Source organism: Falco biarmicus, chromosome 4 (assembly GCF_023638135.1).
Source record: "Falco biarmicus isolate bFalBia1 chromosome 4, bFalBia1.pri, whole genome shotgun sequence".
Classification (NCBI taxonomy): domain Eukaryota; kingdom Metazoa; phylum Chordata; class Aves; order Falconiformes; family Falconidae; genus Falco; species Falco biarmicus.
In genome coordinates, this window is record NC_079291.1 from 42,194,647 (window position 1) to 42,220,728 (window position 26,082).

Genomic DNA, 26,082 nt, shown 5'->3' on the forward strand with positions numbered 1-26,082 from the left:
TAACAATTAGGAAAGGAAGGTTTTGAGTAAGAGGAGTGATCCTGGATCCTAGAAAAAGCCTGACATTTGGTTTGGGTTAATGCATGTCTGGAAACCCTTTGTTCAAATGACCCAGATTTGAACCACAGCTTCTTAACTCAGGTCAAATGATGCATCAGTTTCGGGAAAATTGAATATACTTGTGGACTTTGTAATAGTTCAAAAAGTTAACAACTAAACTTACCTTAAAGTTGGCTCCATCTTCATTAGAAACATTTACCAGTATAGTAATATGAATTTGAGGTAAATTGTTTTTAATGTTGTATTTTAACAGACTTAAACTGATTTTTCTTCACTGTTACTCAGAAAATCCGTAATATATTTTTATTGCAGTTCATAACAATTCATACAGGGCACTATGCAAATAGATTGACATTTTCATCTTCCTCAAAGCTTGCATATTTAGTTGTCTTCTGGCAGTTGCAACTGAAAAGTAAGTTCTATGTAAGTGTCTTGGCTGTTTTAGTAAAAATATGGAAAAAAATTTATAACAGTTGTACAAAGCTGTATGTAAAGATAAGAAATGTTCTGCTGTAGGCCTAAGTTCAGCAGGCATCCAAATCAGGGAAGGGAAGTGTGTGTGTATGCTCAGTCTTTAGAAGTATGTGTTTATGTGGTCTTTAATAGAGACATTTAGATACTATTGTAAACTCTCTTCTACAAACAACAGAAAACCAAAGTAACCTCGTTTTGAACAGATAAGTCTAGGTTTGATCTGTATTTTTTGTTGACGAAGCTTTATTCTTAAAATAAAAGGCTATTTTAATAGCTGGTTTGAGTATAAATAACAGTATAATATTAATTCCTTTTCCCTAATTTCTTTTTCATTTTCTTTCTTCTGATACTAAAATTCTGCTATCGTAAATTATTTTTTTTACTTATTATGAAAACAATTATATACCTTTGTGTGATTTCCTAATGCTGTGCACAGCGTTTCACTGCTTTCTGTGAACTTACTTCTACTACTGTTCACCAATATGAACAATTCTGACAAAATTTAATGAAGAATAACAGGCCTTAAGGTAACATTTTTGAAAGCCCTGTGAAGAGTTTATGGGTGTAGGAGAAGGGCCATTCTTGGGCATGGGTAGGGGTTGAGGAAAAAAAATGCATTAGGAGCCCAAAAGCATGTTACCGTTTCTCCTTCATGTCAGTCAGCAGGTTTGTAGTGGGTAGCCAGTCATTCCTGCATACGTCTTGGCCAAATAGATAGCACATGTCTTCTTTACTTGATGATACTTAAGGATCTGGCTGAATGGGATGATTCAGATGGCAGGGAATCCTGATGCGATGATGGAAAATGAAGATATAAGGGACAGTTGGTCTTGTTGGAGTTGATTTTTGTTCAGTGTTGAGACCAAAGGCTTAAAAATGCAAGTTCTTAGGTTCTGAAGCCTTCATCAGTTCCACAGCTGATGGAACAAGTTTGGTGAAACAAACTGCATAAAAATTGTATTTTCAGAAAAGCGTTTAAAGTCTCATTTTTTTTTTAACTTTTAAGTAGTAAAATAACAATTTTCTATTTAAGTAGCATATAAAGACTGTGTAACCATAGATTTGAGATTAATCCATTGACCTCGGTGAAGTAAAAATTTCAAACAAGGCTGATGTTATTATGCCTTTTCTATCCCCACAAAATGAGTTTTATGACTTCAGTTGTTTGCTGAAAACCTTAGCAATTCAGTTTACATAACTCCTGCTATTAGCAGTCACCTTGGTATTTGAACACTTCTAAGTTTATTTGAAAGAATAACTACTTTTAAGTAGTTCTTTTGTTACAGTTTGTTGTGTGACCTAACTTTCTTTTCTCTTATTTCGTCTCTTTTATCAAAATGCTAGACATACACGAGCACTAGTAACAACTCCATGTCAGGCTCCTTGAAGCGGCTGGAAGATACCACAGCTCGATTTACAAATGCAAATTTCCAGGAAGTTTCTACACACGTTTCAAGTGGAAAAGATTCTTCAGAGGCTAGAGGGTCAGAGAGTAAAGGGAAGAAATCTGCAGGTCACAACTCAGGTCAGAGGGGAAGAAAGCCTGGTGCTGGAAGAAATCCAGGAGCCACTGTGACTGCAGCTAGCCCTTTTCAGCAAGGTATTAATTGTTATGCTGTAACACGACTTCTGCTTGGACATGAATTAGAAATTTTATGTATGTAAAACTTGAAAAGTAGTTCATCTTTTATCCTCAATAATAAGAATGTTTTTTCACTTTGGGGAAAAATAACTTTTTTCAGGGAAAAAGTGTTCATTGTCATAACATGAAAAAGAAGGTCGTGCATCTTTACAGGGCAAAACTGATGCTTTTGCTTAGACTGTAAAGGTATTCTCTTTACCTGATAAAAACAGAAGTTTCTTTATAAGCTGAAAAGTTAGTCTGGGTTAAAATTTAACATGAATTTGAGTCAAGGGGTCTTTCTTAGCTCTTTATGGGAATAATACCAATGTTTTTTAGTTAGTGCATATTAGAACGAAACTGGACTACCTAACATATAGGATGCGGTGGCCCCTAAATAATTTTTCAAGGTAAAGACATTTAAAATGTGCCTTTTTCTTCAAAGTGACAGACTTTTTTACATTCATTTTTCTGTCATTGAAATACATAAGTAGATGATGATTATGTGACAAATATATACAGTTTATTTACATTATGTAATACAAAAAGTTTGATGTTTTGGACATGCTAAAACCCACTAAATGCACTTTTGAGAGTTCTAAAAAGAAAATTTTATTTATGGCATCTTTGTCATAGTTGAAGAAATATTAAAAAAGAAAATGTCTATTTTTTATTTCTTAACTAATAAAACATGTTATGAAATGCAACAAACTAGGCCTTCTCTAAAGTAACTGCTTTTCCGTAATTTTCACTGTGGTGTATAGTAGCTGAATGTCCTTTCTCCTTTATGATGCTGGTTTTCCTTTCAGTTTATTTATGCAGTGAACACTTCTAAATTTATCAGGAACTCCTGTAATATTTCAGGCTTTTTTACTTGAAAAAGACTGAAGTGTTTTTTTGTTTAAATTCTCAAATTGTCTTCTGGAATCCTGCATTTAAAGAAAATCTTGCTCACTGCATATGGCAAAATAGATACTTCGTATATGCATGTATTTTTGTTACAGCTGCATTAAATTAAGTCTATATAACTTATTTAAAGTACAAACCAGCAGTGTGTTTATGATTTTTAAATTGCTGTATTAATGTAAATTATATTTGAAATGGAATTCTTAATAATGTTTAACGGCGTACTAAAGATAAACCACTGATTTTTCAAGGACTTTTTTTGTACCTCTTGTTCTATTTAGGAGGATTTTCTTGATGGGCTAGTAGTTATCAGTCTGAATTCTACCGAACAGTACCCACAGCATCCACCCATATAAAATTATTGAATTTCAGTGAAAATTGATGTGTGTATTTGAAGTGTGCTCCATTTTCTGCCTTGTGCTAACACAGTGAGGAAATGACTGCATTCCAAATATTACAGAAGCAATGTAATTCTATTACACAAAAGATCTTTATCGTTCTCTGACAGTGCTAAAGAAGTCTTAAAATGCCAATTTATACGCTTTTCTCCACTTCCTCTCATGTCCTTTTTCAAAACACCTCTTCTATGGAACACCTCCTCAGCCAGGGTAAATGAAGTACAATTGCTGTTCCCTTGACCTGTGTCAGACCCTTGATTTAGGTAGAATGGTAAAGAAGATTGTAGACATAGTGTAGACCTGATCATAGCATGTTTCCATCAGCCTTCTTTTTATATATGTGTATGTTTATAAAAAACCCTGCCATGACTTGCACCAAGTGTTTGTTGTGGCTTTAAAACAGAAGGAATGTCAAAGTTACCTAAGCAGCGAAGTTGTTGTTCTCTTTTTATTCATTCAGATTTGAATCTCTGATAGGAATCTGAGAATCAGATCTAGCAGAGTGAAGATCAGCAGGAGAAGCAATGAGTTGTCTTAAATATAAATTCTTTAGCTCTTGGTAGCACTTTTTGTGTTAAAGTCCTTGTATTTTAAAGTTTTGTATTTTAAGGTATTAATCTTTCCCATCAATTTTCATCAACTACAGGAAACAAAAATTGTACTTTTTCTCTCTCTCTCTCTCTCTCCCCTCTCCCCCCCTGCCCTTTGCTTTCTTTTTTAGGCAGCTTTTTGGGCACTCCTGGGAGCATAAAGTCATCTTCTGGAAGTTCAGTTCAGTCTCCCCAGGATTTTTTGAGTTTTACAGACACAGATCTGCGAAGTGACAGTTTCACGCATTCTCAACAGGCTTCGTCAACCAAAGATGTACATAAAGGAGAGGCTGGGAGTCAAGAGGGGGGTGCCAATTGTTTCACTTCCTTAGTTGGTCTCCCTTCATCATCAGCTGTTTCCCAATCTAAAAACTTTGACAGCTCACCTGGAGACATAGGTAATTCAAGCCTTACTTCTACAGCATACAAACGAGCTCAAACTTCTGGAATAGAAGAAGAAACTGTAACAGAGAAGAAACGAAAAGGAAATAAGCAAAGTAAACATGGGCCTGGTAGACCCAAAGGAAATAAAAATCAAGAAAGTATTTCCCATCTGTCAGTTTCTTCTGCTTCCCCAACTTCTTCTGTGGCATCTGCTGCAGGAAGTGTGACAAGCTCTGGTCTTCAAAAATCTCCAACTTTGCTCAGGAATGGAAGTTTACAAAGTCTTAGTGTTGGCTCATCTCCAGTGGGTTCAGGTAGGCGCATTTATTGGATTTGTTGTCTTACCTCAAAATGTGTCTTTATTTTAGCTGTGATTCTGAGTATGCTTTTCAAGAACTGCATATCATTTAAATTAACTTGAAAGTTGCGTTGGGGGGGAAAAAGTAAAAATTAGAATATTACTGTTGGAAGAGTAAGTTTTGTTCCATATATAGATACCACTATGCTGTAGGTGGTTTTAGTAGATTGACCTGTGTATTATATAAATGCAGGTTTTGAGGCTCTAGGGGGGAAAAATAAGTTGCATGAAAATAGGTTCTTTGGAAATTACACATGACAGGTTTAGCTAAAATAAGCAATAGTTTATGCAGGCTGTATTGTCTGTATGTTCTGATTCATAGAGCAAACAAAATCAGTACAAAAGCATGTCAGCTGTGCTGAGTAGGTCTCAATTATTTTTTCCCAATTTAGCTTAACAAAAAATCAACATGTCTATATGGAGAATTACTAGTTTAAACGCATAAAAGGATATTCTGAATCTGGGCCCCTGTGAGCCTGATGACATTTTCATATTCCTGTGTGCTTTTTAGCAATTGAAATTGGCTGGTTTGTTCTTCCTCTGTTCTAAATGTTATGTGCATCTGGGGCTGTGAGAGGCTTTCTGTTCCCAGTAAACCTGTGTGTGGAATGACTTTGCAGAATACAGTATCTACCAAAGTCTTTGTTGCTTTGAAGTTTCTTTTGATGCCTTTGTATTTGGATTTAAAAAAAAAGCAAACTATCTGATACCTCATTTTTGTAACTTTGAAATTTAGTCCTTTTTGTTGTTTAATGGATCTTTTACTTAATCTTTCTTTTTTTGGGGGGAAAGACAAATGGAACTTGAATATTTGGTTGTGGACAGAGGTTTATGCTTTTATATTATATATTTTCACTGTATAAGCAAGAGATACTTTAAATATACATGCTTCGAGAAACAAATAACTTTGTTTTAGAACAAGTCAGGTACTTAAAACCTTGATCTTAAAACCACATTGTATTAATCTTTTTAGATATAGGCAAAAAATTTTTATTACGGGCAACAACGGCAATAGCAGTGGCAACTACATTAAAAAAAATATTTTTTTCTATATTGAAATCAATAGGGAGAAATGGTGTGTGACAAAACCTCCCAGTTCACTGTCCATCTTTTTGAGTAAAATGCGGTTTTAAAAACACTTAACCTCATATCTGTTGAGGACAGAGATCATCCAACCAATTTAGATCAGTGTTCTGACTTATTTTGGTATGATCTTTCTTACTCCTTTTATAATCTCTTTGCGGTGGATTATGTATTGTTGTAACTGGGTAGCAGATGGAAGTACAAGATCTTGGTTTGAAGTGAATGACCCATGTTTCCCCCCTTATATTTATCTTAAAAAAATTTGGTCTTGTCAGCTCCCAGGACAGGCCTTTCCCTGGCCAGGTCCATCTTTCCTTCCTTTGCCCTCTATTACATCTCGTTCTTTCATCTATAAAATGCCAGTGATAATGTTAAACTCCCTTTGTAAAAAGCTCTGAAATACCTGGATGGAAATACTGGGCAGGTGTTATCTTTGTCATGATATTCAGCCTGTAATTTCACCTCTGTTAAGCATACTTGTGGATTCTTATTAGCCAGTGTTAGACCTGTCTGCTGAAATCGTGATATTTTTTGAAGGAGCTAGAGAATATGAATGACAAACAAACAAACAAAATCCATAAATGATATCACCCCAACCAAAACCAGAAAACCCCAAAGAAACAAAACCAGATTGGATATCTTTGCCTTCAAGCATGAACTCTAAATTTGTAACTTCCGCTTCAGTCTGAGCTTATTGTTTTAATGTACTCTTCTCCCTGCTTTCCCCTTTTTCTTATGCTTGTAGTGCTGCTTTTCCACTTTATCGTAAAGCATTTTCTGCATTTAGCGGGCAATTTACAATTAGTTACAGTGAGGAAGGGCATTTGAGTATTACTGGTATTATTGGAAACACAGAGGTATGATGTACTGATGTTTCTCTTTGAGATGCCTCTGTGTTGTCCAGTAACAAAATCCAACAAGTGAATCTAAACGATTTGACCCAAAACCTCAAATAAGATTTTGTGCATATAAATGTAGTTAGAGAAAATGCAGGGGAAGTTAAGCCAAAAGATTTTTACTGACTCTTACTTGGAATTGCCTTATTATTTCAAAGAAGCATTATCAGGAATGCGTTAGACCATATGAAACAAAGCTTTTGAGGCACTTTTTCAAGAATCTCCTCCTCATTTGTTTTTTTTAAACAACCTTCTTAGGTGCAGCTATCTTAAGCTACCATGCTTTTTCCATTTTCTTTAGAGTACTTGTTAAGATTCTTAAAAATTATTAAAATCATTATTTCAGAGGTATGATAATCCTGTTCACAGTTAATGTTCAAGTTAGGTGAAATGTGAAGGAAAACTTATTTTGATAATGCAGATTTATCATACTCTATTTATACATAATTCAGTGTCTTCCATAAAACTTTTATTCAGAATAGGTACATTCAGCTCATTTTGCGAAAATACTTGTCCTCTCCAAACTTTTTTCCAGTCCAACAGAACTTCTGTTTCCCTACGTAATAATAATAGAGATGTATCGTGAACAGTACAAGGTTGTGTAATTAAAAGCTGTTACAATACATATACTCTGGTTGTATTACAATCACCATGCAACTAATCTGATGTGTTCAAAATTTTGAGTCCTTAAATGTTCAATCTTAATGCTCATAATAATTTTTTCTGAAGTGTATTTATAATCTGATAGGAAACACTGTATGTGTTACTTCAACAGTCTATCAAAGGAATGAAAAGTAATTTTAAAAAAACAAATAGAATTTAGTTGGTAGGTCAATAAGGAATTCTATTTAAAATTAACGTTTTTCTAGTATGTCTGTCCCTGTTTAAAACAAAACAAGAAGAAAAAGCAAACAAGCTTCTTTAAACAGTAATAGCTTATTTACAAACCATACTTATCTTTTTGCTGGAAATTCACAAGCACTGTAAGCTTATTGTCTAAGAAGACCTAAGTCCATTGTCAGGCAGGAGTTACATAAAGCCAATACTGGTTCCCCCCAGATGGGCCTGGTCTTTGGAGTGATTTCAGGATCTGAATTTTTTAATGGGACAGGGTCTCATCAGAACTCTACAATTTTACAGAGCTATTTAGCTTTTTAAGTCACACTAGTTGTATTCTCAGGATTAAGTTCATTCTCAGCATCCTTCTTGGGACTTAAAGATTTGTAGTCCGAAGTATTGTAAAGCAGTGATCCCTTCTGCTGAAGATCATTTCCCCCAACCCCCTTCCCCCAGTGGTGATTAAGGAACAGAAAACCTTCATCCAGGGAGTGGAAGAGATAAGTAGCATGTTGTTCCAATGCTTATTTCTGCTAGTAGTAGATTTCAAGTTCAAGTATTTCTTTTACCATACTTGCACTTTATTTCAGCAATGGTGCAGAAACTAGTAAGGTGGTGGGAAGAAAAAAAAAAAAGTTATGATAAATAGCTTTCATACATTCTGTATTTTTCTGTCAAGCAGTTTGTGCAGGCTCTGGCTCCTCTTTGTTAGAAGTACACTCCAGTGAGTGAAGAATTTTCTGAGAACTCATGTCCCACAGCAGTAGGAAAAAGAACATTTGATGTGACATACAGTACCTTCTGACTTTTGTGGAATAATGCAGCAAGGTGAAATGAAAAGCAATCAAGCATCAGAAGTAAACTGAAATTTTTGTTTTATGGTAGATAAAGTTCTTGCACAGTTATGTTCAAATTCTGCATGGATACTTGTGGCTGGAAGAATTACAGTGCTTCAGGCATATAGGGATGCTTCTCTGTCCCAGTTCTGTTCTTGATTTCAAGTGTACAACAAACTGTGCAGTATCAGCTTCAGTTGCTAAGGACTTCAGGGGATAATTTGCTTCAATATTTTGAATGTCTTTGCATAAATGATTTTATGCCTTTATGAATACTGTAAACCCTACAAGAAACTTAAAAAGGAATTCCTTTTTTCTGTAAGAAGTCTGGAGAAGGTTAAATTGCAAACTGGGCCTTGAAATGGTTAGCTCATTCTTTCAGCACCCTTGCTGTGCCCATCTTCTAGAATTCCTTTATCACTATTGAGACAACCTTATAATTTTCTTCTTACATTTTTATCTCTACATCATATATATTCTACCCTTGACCAGTCCTCGGTATGCTCTGGTTGGTAATACTAGACAGTTTTTGAAATAACGGATGTATCCAAACCCAGTATTGTACTTTAATATAGTAGTATTTCAAACTCTGATTTAGAAACAGTTAATGTTTTTGGCACAGGCCCCTCTGGGTTGATCATGTGTCTTGTGCAGTGAAATTTCAGCTTTATACAGGAGTTTACTAAATGCTTCAGCTTAGTCCATGTGTTATTCTCTTTTCTCATCTGATTCAAGCAGTGATGAAGCCTCTGCCAAGCGTTACATTCCTGTGCGAGATGATCTTACTGTTAAGCTCATTGTCATACTGATGATGTAAGAGAACTGTGAGTTTCAAAGTAGATGAGTAACTTGAAATCATTGTCATTGAGGTACTGATTCCTTCAGAGCTTGTGTTAAAACTTTATGATATTATCTTTATAAACTCTTGTAGCCTTTGACTTACTAGCTAAATATATTGGGATAAAGAGTTGAGAAAAAATTACTCTGAAACAGTTTGTGCTATTATGTTTATCTGCTAGCTGCCCCGGAAGCTGAAGCAGGAAAAGAAGTCTTGCTGTGTTAAAAAGCCAGTTTGTATTCCAGAGGAGAAAGAATAGAAAGAACAAATTGATACTAATAGATATTAATGACCTTTTAGGACTAAGCAAATAGTGTAGAAAACACACAAGGCAAAATTCATGGGCAGAGAATTTAATTATTCATATTTGAGGCTCAGCAGAAATGGTGTTGGTTTGATAAGAGATTAAAATGTTAAAATTGATTATTGTTGGTGTAGAAAACATGGAGACATTCATTGAGTAATTGGGAAGAAATCACACGAGGTACTAGAGGCTTAGGAAAAGTGAGATATATCATGAAATGGATCCCCTTACCAGTGTTGTTAACCAAAACAGGTGTTACCAGCAGCTACAGCCAGAGGTGATAAACTGGTATTTCCTGATGATGAATACCTCATATTTTCACGGTTTTAGACTGTCAGTGTTAAATTTCAGTAAGTCTTTAAAACTTGTGAAGTTGTAGGAGACTGGCGGGTAGTTAATGTTATGTAATTAGGAGATGTCTGATAGAAGAGAGATGTTAAGAGATGTAAAGATGTAGTGATTAATGGTGGTTATTATCAGTTATGGGAAGTAACCTCTCGGACTCTTTTGTGTCAATTCTTTTAATAAAAATAGTGGCACAGTAGATGTCTGCATTTCAGTTGATACCGCATGACATTTTAAATAAAGACCTGTAATGATAGGAAGTCAACAAACCTTTGCATTAAATGTAAGTCTTAATTTAATTTTGATCAGAGAATTACTAAATCAAAGTGTTTACTTTGGGATTGTGTTATTTCCCTGTGCATCAGTTATCAACCTTATGCTATTTATTGGAAAATTCTGCAATTTTTGAAAAAATGTGGGTATGAAGACAAGGTAAAATGGACCTCTTGGTAAGCAGTACAGACAGAGAGTTGTGTTTATGGAGTAAAGTATAAGATTTATGTCTAAGAAAAATGGCTGTGTACTTGCAGGATAAGGATGGCCTTGTGGGGAAGGGAGGGATGAAAATAAAAAGGATAAAGGTGAATAATCAGCTATATCTGAGCTTCCAGTGCTGAGCTGTGTTTGAAAAGATTTGAATACGTAAACGGCAGACTAATGAGAAATGTAGCTCTGTGTTCAGCAGAGTGCATCTGGTCTCCAATACTGTGCCTAGTTCTGTTATCTGCTCTCTGTAAAGAAGAGAAGAGCTATGAGAAGGATTCAAGGACTGGAAAAAACATGTTATTGTAGAAAACCTCAGGAGTGAGTTTATCTGACTACGGGTATACCAGATAGGGAACTGAAAACTGATACAATAATGGTCCTTAACCTAGCAAGAAAGGTAAAACATGATCAAGTGAGAGAAAGTAATAGTGGAACAGTTCTCAGTAATGGTTCTGAAAATTCGGAGGTAATATGTCTTCTAGAAGATACAGTTTAGTCAGGCATATTTATTGGATTTGCAAGTGTGGGAAGTTCCAGAGCTAAGAATCAAATCACATGCAGAGATTCTTCTGCTGAGCTCTTATCTCTAAAGCTAATTCTGCGCTGTATTATCCCTTTGGTTTTGGAAAGAAAAATTGGCACGGTGCATCAGTTTTGCTTATGAAATAGACTGTAACTGGGCAAATAATGCATTTCAAAATACAGGAGTTAATAGGGAATTGTCAGGCAGTATGGCTCTGCAGAAATTAGTTCCCGATACGGTATGTTCTATGCTTTTATCAAAGACTGGGAAGAAATTAAGAAATCTTTGCTGATTGCTGTGAGGGTTCACAGTGCTTTCTAAAAATGTCTGTTGTAAGAAATGTACTTGGATGCAATGAATCCTTGATTAAGAAAGTTTTGTATATAAAATACTGAAAAATGAACCTTACAAGAGATGTGTTTTGAAAACAATTATGAAAAACCTCTGAATAACAATGGAGAACTGAACATTATCTCATACTGAGATGCTTTAGGAAAGAAAGGCTGTTGTCATCCCTGTGATACTCATAACTTTTCTATCCCTTCTTGAAACATCACTTGATATTACTCCATAGATAGTGCAGATAGCAGAGTACTGTAATTCTGATCTAATTTCTCCTAAAATGTGGATATAGGAAACTTGAGAAGAGGCATACAATGATTAAGATTTTTAAAATTTCCTTTTCAGAGTCATAAGCTGTGTGATAGAGTGAAGTATCTTTGAGACTCTTTCCGCTTACAAAAATGATTAAAAGCATGATCATAATTGTTATACAGGAAGAATTAATATTCCTGGTCAAGATTTTTTCATTGGTAGTTGTATACTGGTAATTGCCCCGTTCTCTGTTTTTTAATAAAATGTTGTCAGAAAATTACAGACATGTAGTACTTAATTAGACATGCTGCTGAAAACAAGAAATGTTCAGCCTTTCCACCTGTGAAGTCTCCAGGCTGCCTGACTTTCCGTGGAAGCAGTGTTTTGCGCGTTAGATACAGGTCGGCTCCTCTGTGAATGTCACAAGACCAGAAACTCTTGTAGCATTGCTTTGAAACAAAACTTGATTTAAACCAAAGCAAAACAAAAGAAAGTTTTCCTTTCTCAAAAAATTCTAGTGTTTTTTGGTTTGGTTGTTTTTTGTGTGGTGCTTTTTTTTAAGTGAATACAGGTATGAGGGCTTTCTGAAATAAAAAATGTCACAGGGAAGGAAAGGTAAGTTCTAATAACCAGGGTGTAGCTTGCATGTCAAGCTGCTCTAGGCCTGCTGATCATGGAGAAGGATCTTGGCAGCTGTGGAAATGAGATTTTACCTGACTAGTTAATTGTTGTGTGAGCATGTAAGTGTCTGTCGAGTTAAAATGGAAATTTTTAAGATCATATACTTGAAGCTAGGTTCCCAAATGATGATGTGACTCTGGGCATTAGTTTCTAGTTAAATTTTAAAATATATCATCAATTATTTGTTTATTATGTTCTGATAGTCAACAGCAAAAAGTATGTTTAAATTATGAACTTGTAGTACGTTTCTGATTCTGAAGAAACCCCAACAAAACAAAAAGCAAGTCTAATATGGGAAAGGGAACGTCTGTTTGCCTGAGTTCCCTTTTAGGTCTTTCATTTAAAAATGAAATAAAGATTTTGGTAGTTACTCATTTCAGGAGAAGGGCATAATAATTTTAAAAAGCTGAGCAAAAAGATGTCATGAATTAGAAACTTTTTGAATCTTGTTTTTATTCAGGCTTTGTGAATCTTCTACCCAAATAGGAATTTAATAATGAATAAAATTCTGTAGGTCTAGATTTTTGCCCATACTGAACTATTTGCAGAATTGGCATCTAAATATGATCTTTTTGAAGCATAATAAATATCTATATGAATACATGGGGTTTTTGTTATATCTGTGTTGGTAGAGAAGAAAATGGTCTGGGGGGGCTTAAAGGCTACTTAGATTTATAGCTAAATTTGAAAAGTAGTTAAGTACAGCAACTTTTCTTGTTTGGTAAGGGAAGATTTTCAAAGAAGTCTATGAGTTTTTTGTAAACTGTTTGCTTTTAGATTATATTTGACCCGTAAGCCTATGGAGTGTCTTGTATATATTTGGTGTTAGGTTTGAATTCCTAATAAAAAACTCACTTATTTTAGGCCTGGGTAATCTGGTTAAACTACACTGTATGGATGAGATATAGCTGACAGCTTTGCTGTTATTGTTGCCTGCATAGTGAACAAAATAAATTGCCTGCTTTTCCAGGGGTTGATTATCTTTGCAGATACATGGAGTAAAAATATGTGGCATTATTATTATATTAAAAAAAAAAAGGCAGAAAAAGAAAAATGTACCAAAACGTACAGTTTTGTGCTTGGACTGTGTTAGTTCTCTAGGTCTCTTCATACAACTAAGAATTAAAATTTGAAATGGAGAGAGCGGGGAAACAAGGAGACACTCCGAAGCAGTTAATATTTCTATCCTATCAGATGTCTCTGTTCCAGAACTTGATATTTGCTTTACAGATGTATCCCTTTTCTGAAGATCAAGGAGATATTCCTGAAATGAAAATTCTATTGGTACATGAAAATAAAGTGTGATACAGGTGTTGTTTACTTGCAGCAGTTTAGCTCCCAGGATCTCCTGTAAAAATTAGTTAAACCCCTCTTCATTTGATATAATTGTGTGTGTGTGTATGTATGTAAATTAAAATATACATATTTTTGAGTGTGAACATTTTTCAGCATCTGGAGTCAATTTACTAAGGTATGGCATTCTTTGTAAGTCAAATGCGAGATAGCAATCAGTCCTTTAACTCTGTAAAATCTGTTAAAGTTGATGTGGGAACATTAAAAAAGTGTGTGTGTGTGTGTGGGGGGGAGCAAAAATAGGGTTGACTGTAAAAGGAGTTGTAGGGGGTTTTTTACTCTTCATTGAAAATTGTACTTTTCAGATCTTACAGACTTTCAAGTCTTTCAGGAATCAAATATAGCTGAAAAATAAGTGTTGTGTATGTGTTGATGGTATTTGCAGCACTTTTGTCCCTCTGAAGACTGTACAACTCATACGGTCAAATTCTCTTCTGTTGTTGTTATTGTCAGTTAGAGGTGATAGCACTACAGTCACATTTTTAAAATCAGAAAGAAATGTACTTTGCATTTACATTTTCTGTTTATTCGATGTGAGGACCTGCAGTACCCTAAGTTAAACTGACTGAAAGTTGTTTCAGAATTATGATTAGAGTGATTAACCTCTGTATCAGAAGAGTCTCTGATGTCCAGAGCTGTTGTTGTGATGATCACTATAATTTCTGAGATTCCTCTGTAAAGTCTTAAAAAGCGCAAAAAAAAAAAAAAAAAAAAAAAAAAAAAGGCAAAAAAAAAAAAAGTACCGTCATAGTGTAGTGGTATAAGGAAGACTAGTTACCTTAAAATAATTGAGCTTTTAACTGAAAGATGTTGCTTGGGGACAAATCCGTTAAGACTTAGAGTGGACAGATTCCTCTGTTGATGTATAGGAGCTATACTATCTGTATACTGTGCTCTTTTAAAACAAACATAATCAGACCAAGTGTCTGATTATCAACTCACGTTTCCCTGTGCTTCCCCCTTACTCAAGTAATTTATTTTACTTCCTTAAACAGGTTGCATGGATGTGATAGGGCTAAGAACAGTAGTTTTCTGAAGCTCTAGAATCTAGATAGTACATACCACAGCACAGGCTGTGTGTGTCGCGCGGAACAACGTTGTAGCATGTGTCCCACAGCAGTTCTCGCTCTGTAGTGAGATATTTGAAGTCAGGTGGTCCCCAGGTAGCTTCATATGCTGTAGCTCTATAACCTAGCTCTAGTTAAAATGGCAGAAACCATCGGGATAGCTTTATAGGTACAAATAAAGATTTCAATAGCTTTTATATTTAAACAATGCATTAAAAAAGAGAAACTGTGGAACCCAGTGTATGTCTAGATGTAAAGATGTGTCTTAGCTACATTAAATGAGAATATATCCCAGTGCCTTTTCACTGTGTGGCAGTTCTTGGAATTTTATACAGGTTAACTGTGCTAGTTGCTTAAAACCTGCCTGATCTTTGTGTTGATCCAGCTTGATGTGAGCTCATTTTTAATAAACCTCCACTGCATAAATAAAATGCAAAAGGTTGGCACAGATAAACCAGCACCATATTTCTAGAAGATTATTCAAATAAACCTATCTTTCAGGAGTATTACGTATAACTGAAAAACTGCTGTACAAGCTTGATACACAGATATGCTGTACACGCAAAGTGTGCTGTCAAAATACTTAGCAAAATAGTTCTTATCAGGGCTTTTGTGGTGGTAATGCAAGAAATAGTAAGTGAAGCAAACTATATTGTTAGAAAAGCTGTTCTTGTCTGATCCTGAATTTAAAGCAGATTTTTTGTCCATTTGAACTAAATTGGGATTTAGCACCTACTTTAGATGCAAACTCGTTACTTCGTGTTCTTCTTTCTATACTTTTTATTCAGCTTTTAAATAGAATTCTTCATGTTTTGATGTCCGACCTGGAGATCTGTTAGGTGTCTGTGAGAAGGCTGTAAGGATAGTATTAAGAAAACTTAATTTTGGCAGTGATCTAGCTTGCTACATGTTTTTCATGAGGCAGAATTACATGCAGTGGTAAGAAGTTTCTGAAGAGTTCTCATTTGATTAAGTAACTTGAAAAAAATTGGAAATTTCTGTCCAAAAGTAAGGCAGTATAGCTCTAGAAACTTGAGAAGAAGCTGAAAACAGAGATGAGGAATATGCCATGTGTCTGGGGCTTGTGCATGAGTAATCTTATCAGATATTTTGTAGTTTACTTTGTTTTATATCTATTTCCCGTTATGTATTTGTTTTGAACATTTATGAGAAGGATTTCCTGATAACGACTTAGAGGTTCCATGTAAATCAATCAAACAAAAACAATAGAAAGCCCTCATTCCTTCCTCCTCCCAAGCACATGAAAAGCAACTCAACTTTTAGCCATCAAAACAGTTTTCTTTCACGTAAAAATCTCAAATGCAGAATGCCTTCCCTGCCGCGCCCCCGCCTGTCATGGACTAATGACTAATCTGAAGGATTTAGTTGTCATGTAGAGCAAATAACATCCTTTCAAGGCCCAAAGTCACTAGGCCTTTTTTTCTGCTTTGGGAGTAGTGGTAAGCTTAGAATTAACTTCACGTTTTTGTATGCATAACCAATTCCCTTAAAAACAGGTAATGAACAGTAAAAGGCTGGTGACTGGGATGTTGGTATTAATACACAGTCTGTTCTGAGGTATCTTGAAACTAATTGAAATGACTGAGCTGGAAGCAATGAAGTCTTCCTGAGCAGCACTGATTTTAAGGAAGAATAACTGTAAGGTTTTGAAGCAAGCAATAGCAGCTACCATAAGGATTAGATGAAGAAAGCAAGGAGTTAGCCAAGATTTGAGAACAAAGTGTTTAAGGCAGCAGAGATGGAAAATAAAACAATGAATGTGAAGTCTAGCTATTAGAGCATATAGTTTTTTGGCATATGTGATTACCATTCACCACCCCTAACCTTTCTTGACACTTCAGCACGTTCAATAGCTTGGCTGTACGTTGTAGGAGGAAACTAGGTGGCTGGGAAAGTACTTCAGTGCAGGAAAAGTCAGGACTCCATAGCTGCCAACAGAGAGGCACTTGTACCAGGAACCCAGACAGTAGCTCTTTTTTCCTTACAGGACAAACACAGTTTTTTCACCTGCCTTCTACTAATTTATGGAGTGTGGAAGGCAATAGTGGTAGGGGAACAGTTCTCCTTCTGTTCTGTGTTGAGGCTTGGGGAGAGTCTAGAATTAGCTCCATCAGTCAGTTCATAAGGAGGGCTGATCTAGTGTTGGCCCTTCGTCATGTAACTGGATGAGGTCTAGGTTAGAACAGTTTGTTTCAAAGGAATTAGGTTAAGCAGGACATTTTCTTACTAGGATTCCTTGCATTTCATCTCAGGTTTGGATATCTAGCTATTGATCTCTTCTGTGAATTGGTCTTTTCCGTGGATTTGTCTAATCATTTTTCAAACCATTTATGCTGTTAATAACTGAAACATGAGAAGTGAGTTTCATATCTTCATGCATTGTAAAAGGATGTACTTTGTTTGCAGTTGTTCCTGATCATGTGTTGACACTCCTCTAGAAACAGTGAATGAATAGTCATTAAAAATATTCATCTTTATTCATAATTGATAAATTTCTGTAATTTGCTTCCCTCATTATCTTTTTAGACTTAGATATCTTAATACCCTTTTATCATTCATTAGTATATCCTTCTTGCCCTTTCCAGAGCTTTTTTTAGTGCTATTATATTTTCTTTTTCAAGAAGTGCAGGTCGTATTTGAAATATAGGTGCAACATGAATTTTTAAAGTGCCATAATTATGCTTTTTGTGTTCTCTGTTCCCTTCTGATGGTTCATGACACTACATTTGTCTTTTTTGGTCATTGCATGACAGTGTTTTTTCTTCCTATTGGTAGTCTTAAGGATTAAAAAAAAAAAAGAAAAAAAGACTTTCAAAATAAGATTTAAAGGTGTGTATCCTTTTCTCACGTATCTATTCCATTGTAGCAAATTCTTACTGTCAAAAGTTCGTTCTGATAAGCACAGGAGCAGACTATTAAAGTGTAATTCTTGTGTCCTTAATTGGCACTGTTCTCTTCAGGATTGGGTATGCAGTGAATGTTAAAAAGACTTCTTTCCCCCCCACAATCAGTAGCTGCGGTTGAAAGGGGGGGCTACTGCAATTTGTTTCTCATACTTTGTTTTTATGTATGTTCTTAAGTTGGGAACAACTGCTTGTTTTAACCCCACGTTGCTGACTAGGTCTGCTGAATTGTTCTGTCAGCTCTTTAACTGCATCTCTTCCTCATTTGTCTATGAAGTATTATCTTGTAGTAGTAGTAAATTTTTCGCTGCGGCGTATCTAGTGTATTGTGCTTTAAAACGTTCTGAGAGCTCTGAGCGGTGCTTGGGAATACAGTGCATTTGTTGGGCTGGGTTAATGGTAGCTCCAGTATGGTACAATTTTAAAGACACAAAAGCAAAAGGCGTAGCTTCAGGCAATCTAAAACACTCCCACACGAAGCTCCCCCCAAAGCCTACCCAACAGTTAGGTAAATTTGAAAGGGGCTTTCCTTAATATCAAAAGCAGTGGTGGATCAAAATGGCTATTTCTTGTGCACAAAAATAGAGCATAACTGGATCAAAAAAATTAATTATAATCAAGTAAAGGCTGTGGAGAGTAGGTGTGGGTGAAAGGATTCTGTTCTTAAGGGTGGCAGACAGCAGTTGCATTGTCCTCTGCACCTGAGGCAGGATTTGTCCTTATGGTATAATATATATGATCCCAGCCATGTTAACACTGTCCATTTTGGTGATTATTTTTTTTGCCTTGTAAAGTAATAGTTTTGATTATGTTTTTGTACATTGTTGTTAGTTCTCTGAGAACTGTTGAGTAAGTTAATTAAAATTATTAATTTCATTTTTATCAGATTAATTCTGTCAATAATCAACCAGGATTTTGTATATTGTAGGGTTTCTCTTCTGTACCATGGAATTTTAAAAAAATCAGTATTTTTCTGCAGTAGACTTTCTGTCATGTTTCAATTAAGATACTCTATAAATTTTGCATTTGGAAGTAACTTTGGCTAGTTATTCAAGTTTAGGCAGTAGGTAAAAGGGAAGGATTTTTTTTTTTGTTAATGACTTCTGAATTAGTTTTGTAATGTTCTAGTATCAATGACAAAAGTTTAAATTGTCTTTGTTGTTAATTTTTTTTTTTTAATCCTGATATTCAGAAGAGCTTGGCAGTTAAAAAACTGCTTATGACAGCGGTATTTAGCTGCCACTTGTGGGGAGAATAAAGAGAAAAATAAAGCATAAAAGACACTCACCCTGCTGGAACATGAACAGACTGCAGAGACTGATGCAGGTAGAGAAATCACCCATGGAAGCAGTACGGAGGTGTTCGCCACACTCTCACCTGCAAAACCATTCGGTCATCTTATCAAACCAGACATGTAATTTGAGGGCTTTGTTTGCTAGTGGTGTGAAAGAGTGAACTCAGAAATTGAAACTACAGTAATTTTGTAGTCATGAGGTCATTATCCTAAGTGTGAATAAAGGTAAATAAGTAGAAAAGGTGGGCCGTCTGCATGACTGCCATCACTCTGCAGCTGCGCGAGAAAGTGTTGTGTTGCTGTGGAGGCTGAGATACAGAGACCTCTGCCCAGCAGAGGATGTGAGTGTGTTCTGGCACTTCATGGTCAAAGATCAATATTCTCTAAAAACCCAATCCTTGAAGGAAATGAAATTCATGTGAGCATCTTTTTTGGTGTACCACTAGTTGGATGTTCTTTCTCTCTATGCATTTTAGTTGTTCTTCAGTTGAGCTCCCTAAAGTCCAGGAGACACAACTGTTTTCTGTTGAACTTCTTGATTGCTTGTGTTAGTCTATCAGTGAAGCAAAAAGGATGCCTTGTGATTAAAATTAGCAAGGCAGCTTCAGCTTAAGTTTATAAATTTGGTGTGGACAATGAAATTAACATCAGTCTTCTGTTGGGAAGACTGATTGTTGCTGGAAAGTATTTGAATTTTTATTTGTAACAGTAGATTTAGAATGCAGCTAAATTGGCAAGTGCTGGAGTGTTCTTATACTCGACATCTAAAAGCTAACAAACACCAATAAAAGAAATACAAGAATACAAGTAAAAAATTACAGTGGATAGAAATAAATCTATTTTACAATTTGAGCTACTGTAAATGATCAGAGCTGTAATACAAGAAAGATGTATTCAGGTATATTATTGTTCACTGAAATTCCTGTCTATACATATATTCTTTTGTGCGTCTGTTAAACATGATCTTAACATGAAGCCCTTTTTCTCCTAACTCAAAAGCTTTCTCGAAGTTGATGAATACCATACATAATGGTAAGTTATATTAGAATCTTTTTCAGAGGTTCATTTATCACAAAGGGTAGCCTTTTGTGGAAAAGCCTGATTGAAGGTCTGCATATTCTATGGATTGGGTGAAATACAGGTCTGCAGTGAGTCAATTGTTCAGTACTTGAGTGAAAACTTTGTAGATTGTCTGCAGGAGCCTGATAGGTCAATAGTTCTTCAGTTCTCTTTTTATGATCTTTTTGTATGTGCGCAGTAAAATGATAACAGTTTTATTCCAGTTCTGAGATTCTTTTCTTTAATTTTGTGAATAGTGTTTCTAGTTCTTCTTCTGTGCTCCATTCATAGGTGTGTCATAGTGGTGTCTACCTCAGGCATTCTCCCACTTGCCTTCCCGACTACTTAAATTACGACAAGTAATGCATGTGAAGGTAGCCTTGTTTTGTCCATTCTTTGTTCTGACAGCCAGATGCTGCCCGTTTGTGTCACTGATAACGGAGCTATCAATTTCAGAGGGAGCAATATTGAATCTTTAATGTATCTAATTGCTGTTTCCCTTTAGTATTCAGTATTGGCTTCGTACACCTAGTTCTGTATTCACTCATAGCCAGTGGAAATGAAATATATCTTATTAAATTAGGATTTACTTTTGTGGTTTTTTTTTTTTTTTTTTTTGGTTTACTTTTTCAAGGCTTTTGTTCATTCGTAGGAAACAATCAGCTATATTCATAAGTTACTGAAAGATTTAGGAGGGAATATTTACAGTTCAAACCTTCTCATGAGGCTAGTTTTGAAGATGATCAAGTTTATTTCTCAATGTGATACTTATTAGGTATCAAGTGATCTGTTAATAAATACTGGAATTTTTTCATCCATTTGTGTCAGCCGAATTGATTTTCTTACTGCTGTATGTATGTGTTGGAAGAGCAATGCTGTATGCATTGCAAATTGTATTGGCTTGGAGTTCAGCAATGCAAAAATAATTTAAATGTATAAACTTTGAGTGGTGAAGTTCTTTGCATTTTAAGCTAGAAGTCATTAAGGTTTTATAGGACTTTTGCTTTTCACATTGTCAGAGTCATGACTTGCATCTTAGGCAGATGTCTACAGTGGTATGTCTCTTAAATAATAAAAAAAATATACTGCATTAAATTTCTATTTCATAGTTTACATGTGGTGAGAAATACTCAAATTACTCTAGATTTGCGTTGCTTTAGTAAAATAGGTTTAGCTTTTTTCCTTTTGATATAGGGTTTCCCTCTCACTCTCCCAGGTATACAGTGCTCTGAACCAGCTTTGAGATGAAGGAAAGCAAGCTCACCATTTTTCTGAACAAAAATAAAACATCTGAAGGGTATCTGACAAAGTGTGCTGAATTTGGACTTGGTGAGTTTCTGCTGTTTTATAAGCAGAGCCTTTTTGCTGTTTAATGTTGAAGAGGGATAGGTTCACAACAGAGTGCAGAATAGAAATTGATGGAACGCCATTTGTGATGACTTCTTTCCACATTGCACCACTTCTTTTTAAACTGATTGTGTATTCCTGACTGCAGCATAGAAGTTGCAAGGGCAGAGGAGAGTGGTTACTTAATGTTATATGCTTTCGTATCAAGCAATAGTAATGTTTTGTATGACTCATTATTGTGGGACAGTATAGTGTTAGCTACATGTCTGTTTTAGAACAGCGTTTGGACAGGATTTTTCATCTAATCCACCTTTGTGTGTGTGTGTGTGTGTTTTATCTACCTTCCCATAAGTGAGATTTTAAAGTTGGTTACTTCTGCCCCCACCCCCCAATCTTGCAGGGTTTTTTTTGCATACTCTTTGTTTCGGCAAAAGCATGTATATAGGTGAAATCAGTGCGGGTAGGTAGACATTTTGATAATATGAACAGCAAGGAAAGATCTTACCATATGTGTACAGGATGAAAAGAAAGTATTCAAACTTGAGATAAATATTTAAATATAGGAAGATCATTTACTCCAACAGCATATTCAGATTTGAGTCAGATAATGCTGAGGACTGTAAGGGTCATTGTCTGTAAGAGTTTTGATGGAGGCAGTGTATCAGGAGCTTGTTTTTTCATTGCATTGTGTAAGCGGGCTGCACATCACCAAGAAAGTACCAAAAAGAAAAAACAGTTTTGGTTTGAGTGGAGATAAACACAGGTTTTGAGCAGAGAGGTTCATTTGCTAGTTATGCTAGCATGAAGGGGAAGGTCGAAGCCTGTCAGTTGAATTTGGTGCTGACAAAATTGTAAAGGAGGAAAGGTGGTAGCTAGAGACTTCAGTCCAGTTGAAAGGGTCAGTTAAAAAAGAAGACTAGAAAACAGAGTCATGCAAGCTGTCTCCCATAAAGACATCTGTCTTACAGAAAGGAGTCAAGACACTTCAAGGCAGAAGTGGCACACTGCAGTTTTACCAGTTAGAGACTTAGTACTCAATGCTCTGTTTCTCAGTTTTATGGTCAACTTCTTATATTTTTTCATGCTTTTTAAAAAACTTGTTTGAAAAAACCTGAAGCATCGCAGTTGAGAGATGTAAAGTTTTCACTGCTATTCGCTGTGTGATGACTTTGTGCTTTGTCCTTCTCAGTCTTACTCTGGACCTTACAGTCCAACTTTTTTGACTTGACCTTGAAGTCTCATCTCCTCTGCATCATTTTTATGGGCCTACCACAGGAACGGAGGAGGAGGGTGTGCAGACATACATATCTGTTCAGGATTTTAGTGTCTGCTTTAAAAAAAGACTATGGGGAGTGATGACCTGAATGATGTTATTTTATGTTAGATCTAGCTATAAATTGTAATGGTTGGTTGTAGCCTTTCTGTGGCTACTTCTGTTCTTGCTCATTCCATCTTCTGTCTGTTTTATTTCTTCCTCCTGTTCCTGTTTTCAGGTCTCTGAGCTTCTTCTGTCTTATGCTAATTTGTGAGTTGCAGTGAGGAGAGTGGTAGCACAGAACAGACATTTGCCATGCCAGTCCTAGCGCTGTGGTCGTCATTAGAAGACAGTACATTTCCAAAGAAACTTTTCAGTTCTGTAGCCCTGGCCTCCACATCAATGCAGGCAAAATTTAGTGTATACGGCATAATTTTTTTTTAACAAGATAAACTACTCAAAATCTGTACTGAGCATGAATGAGTTAAAGTTTTTGAATCTAGTCCAAATTGGGCAGGCGTTTAGTGTTGATAAAAAGGCATCTGCCTATATTGAAGCATGGGGACAGTAGTGCTTGGCTAAACAACATTAAGTTTAAAAAAAGGAAGAATAAAAGAAGGGCAATTTACAAAGTCATCTTGAAATAGTTCCTTTATGCACATTTTTTTCAGAGTATTGAATATTGGAGTGCTATTGTTCAGTTGTCAAATACTACAGCCTTAAGTATAACTACCTGTCCATGAGTTTCTGTAATACCACTTGAAAGCTTTAGTTGTTGCTAATGACAGCTATGTGTAGTGTTTCAGCAGTCTGGGCAACAGCTGTGCCCCACCACCAGAAGTAACTGATCACAACAGAATTGTCATTGTTATTAGTTAGCCTCTCTAATGGACCACTTTTTGAAAATTATGGCTCAGTCAAGCATCCTGCAGCATGCCTTCAAAGACACCAACTTCAGATCACTGGAATACAAAAGAGAGAACTTTTGAAGCAGAAACTCCTGTGAAAGACTGTTATATTAATACTGGAGAGGAATCTGGTACTTCCAGTGACTTACTATTTCAGCACTGAGATAGACTGCTGTCACAGTGGTTTGAAGCTATGGCAGGTTTTCAGAGATCTTAAGGAAACACATTAAGTTCTCTTGGGAAGTCATTAAGGAATGTAGATCCCAAGTGTCATGCTCTTGCTCCAGAATACTCATTTAGTGAACCTAAACGTGCTTTGTTTTTAGTATGTCACGTTAAAGTAACTTAGGCTTGTATGTCTTGGCTCACCGTGACAAAAGTTTAAATAAAAGTTAGGATCTTTACTTATCAATTGTTCTTCCATATTAACTTTTTCTTCTTGCAAAGATACTTCTGTTCTGTGACACACTTGAACGACAGGTCTTTCCTGTAGTTCTGAGCATATGTGTCAGGTATGATCGTGGAGCTCTTTTATCTTACTGATGTTATTCTAGAAGAGTACTTCAAAACTTCTTGAATCAGACTAGAATAAGTATGAAATTCTTAATGTGTCTTATTTAATAAAGCTGAATTTATTATATACGTGAACATTAAAGAGACAGTTATAAAGCATCTCAAAGACTATTTTTTTCTCTGGGGGATCAGAACAACTGGAAGAAATAAATGAAAGGATAGTTGTCCATGTGTTGTCCCTGTTTTCCACTCCCACCCCCCAAAAAAAGACCACACAGTTTAAATGAGGTATAATTTTGCTGTGAGACATGGTATGAGAAGTTACAACTGTTCAGAAAGGATTGGAAAAAATCTGTTGGAGCAGGGTTGGAAGCAGATTTAAGGCTAATAATTACAAAGACCATTCCTCAAGCTCAAAATCCGTACATTATAGATTTCTAGAGGCTGGGAGAATCTTTTAAGAAAGTAACTGCACACTTGCCCTGTTCTTGTGCTGTTCCTTGTGCAGCTGCTGTTGGTCACTGTTGGAGATGGATATATTGGGCTAGAAAAATGATACAGTTCTTCCTGTGTTCCTAGTCCAGCGTGTGATTCATCTGTTTCCTGGTGTCGTGTTCAAGCCTGTCCTCTTGGTGAGCAAATTCACCTTGGCTGGGCTATGAAAAATGTGGATTTGAGCCCTTCTGCAGTGAGGGCTGTAGTGTAAGACCTTTAGCCGCATGGATTAATTCGAACTAGAAGCAGGCACACTCTGTCTCAGGAAGCTGTAACCTTTGACAGTGGTTTAGGCAGTTTTGAAATCTTGTACTTAAAAGCCTACCAGTGGAAATAAGTCTTAATTGAGGACTGAGCTTGGTGTAAGTAACTCACATGTGTGTTTTCATGATAGTTAACTGAAACATATATACCTCACTGTTACAGTTTATTGAAGAGTGAGTTCTGTGATGCTGCTGACGTGTGGTCATTGCTGAATGTGGGACTGAGCATGAAATAACATTGTTTGCTACAGCAAGTGGGACTAGCTGAACAGAGTAGACCATTTTGGTAGCTACATGGATCAGTTCTGACCCTTCACCCTGTACACTGTTATCAAATATGTTTCTGTATGACTGTAGGTAGCTGTCCAGTCAGGATCATGATCATAGGAATGGGAGTAGGCAGCAGAGATTGACTAAACATATTTTGCTAGCTGAGCTGTCAAGGATTTGGGGTTAATTTTAATGGAGTTTTAAGGCAGACTTCAGGTCCTTGCTGTATATGAGGATGATAGGATGATTGTTCTTAGATCACTGATTCATCATAATGTGTGATGTTGCCTTGCTGAATTGTGTTCTTCCTATGAAGGTTCTTGGTAAGTATTTTGGTCTTTGACTATAAATCCAATCTGCAGAGTATTTTCAAAGGGAAAAATTATGGCAGTCTGCCTTCTGTTGATAGATATGAAACTAGAATAGTTGTTCCATTTTGAAAGTGTGTGTAACTATTTTGTATCTTCCCTCCTCTCTTCCATCCCCAGTGGTGTATTCTTTGGAGTACTTTGGGTCTAGGAGCTTTTTTTCCTTCTACCTCATCATGGAGGGGACACAGAATGCCTTTCATGAAAGGAGGGTATTGACTCTTGATCTGTGAAATGCTGTGGTGCCTCCATCAAAAAAGGACCCCCCAGTCACTGAAAGCAAAGGAAATGATGTCTTGTCAGGCTGCAGATCAGTAACTACCATTTTTGTGCACTTCTAGAACTGTTACTGCAGAATCTTGTAGAAATCATTGTGAAAGTAAACTCTACCACTTTGCTCATCATCAGCCAGAAAATAGCTTGATTATTTGATTCCTAGATCTAAGATTTCTTCATGAAAGAAACAGATTGGCCCTAGCATCCAAGCTATAATTTCATTGCCTCAGATGAATTGAAATAAAATATTTACTAGCTCTGCGGTTTCAAACACAACTTTCTTCTCATTTTTTAGACAACGGTGTCACAATAACCTGTTTTTATTGGCTTGTGTTTAGCATTAGATCCACTTTAGCTTATGTCCATATTACAAAATAACCAATAGTGTGGTATTTCTTCCACTACTAACATTCTACTGGAATAAAACATGTTCTTTCTTGTGTAACTAAACTTAATCAATTTTTCTGCGTGTTTAT

At 36.0% G+C, this 26,082-nt stretch overlaps 1 protein-coding gene across 5 annotated transcripts in view; it reads left to right on the forward strand.

The window, feature by feature from the left end:
- MLLT10 (MLLT10 histone lysine methyltransferase DOT1L cofactor) overlaps positions 1-26,082 on the forward strand; it is a 136,903-nt gene that overhangs the window by 69,074 nt on the left and 41,747 nt on the right. For all 5 annotated transcript variants that reach the window (XM_056337512.1, XM_056337510.1, XM_056337515.1 and 2 more), the window contains 2 exons: positions 1,879-2,134; positions 4,181-4,747. In XM_056337512.1, the coding sequence (XP_056193487.1) occupies positions 1,879-2,134; positions 4,181-4,747 (823 nt within the window). The remainder of the gene's footprint in view (positions 1-1,878; positions 2,135-4,180; positions 4,748-26,082) is intronic.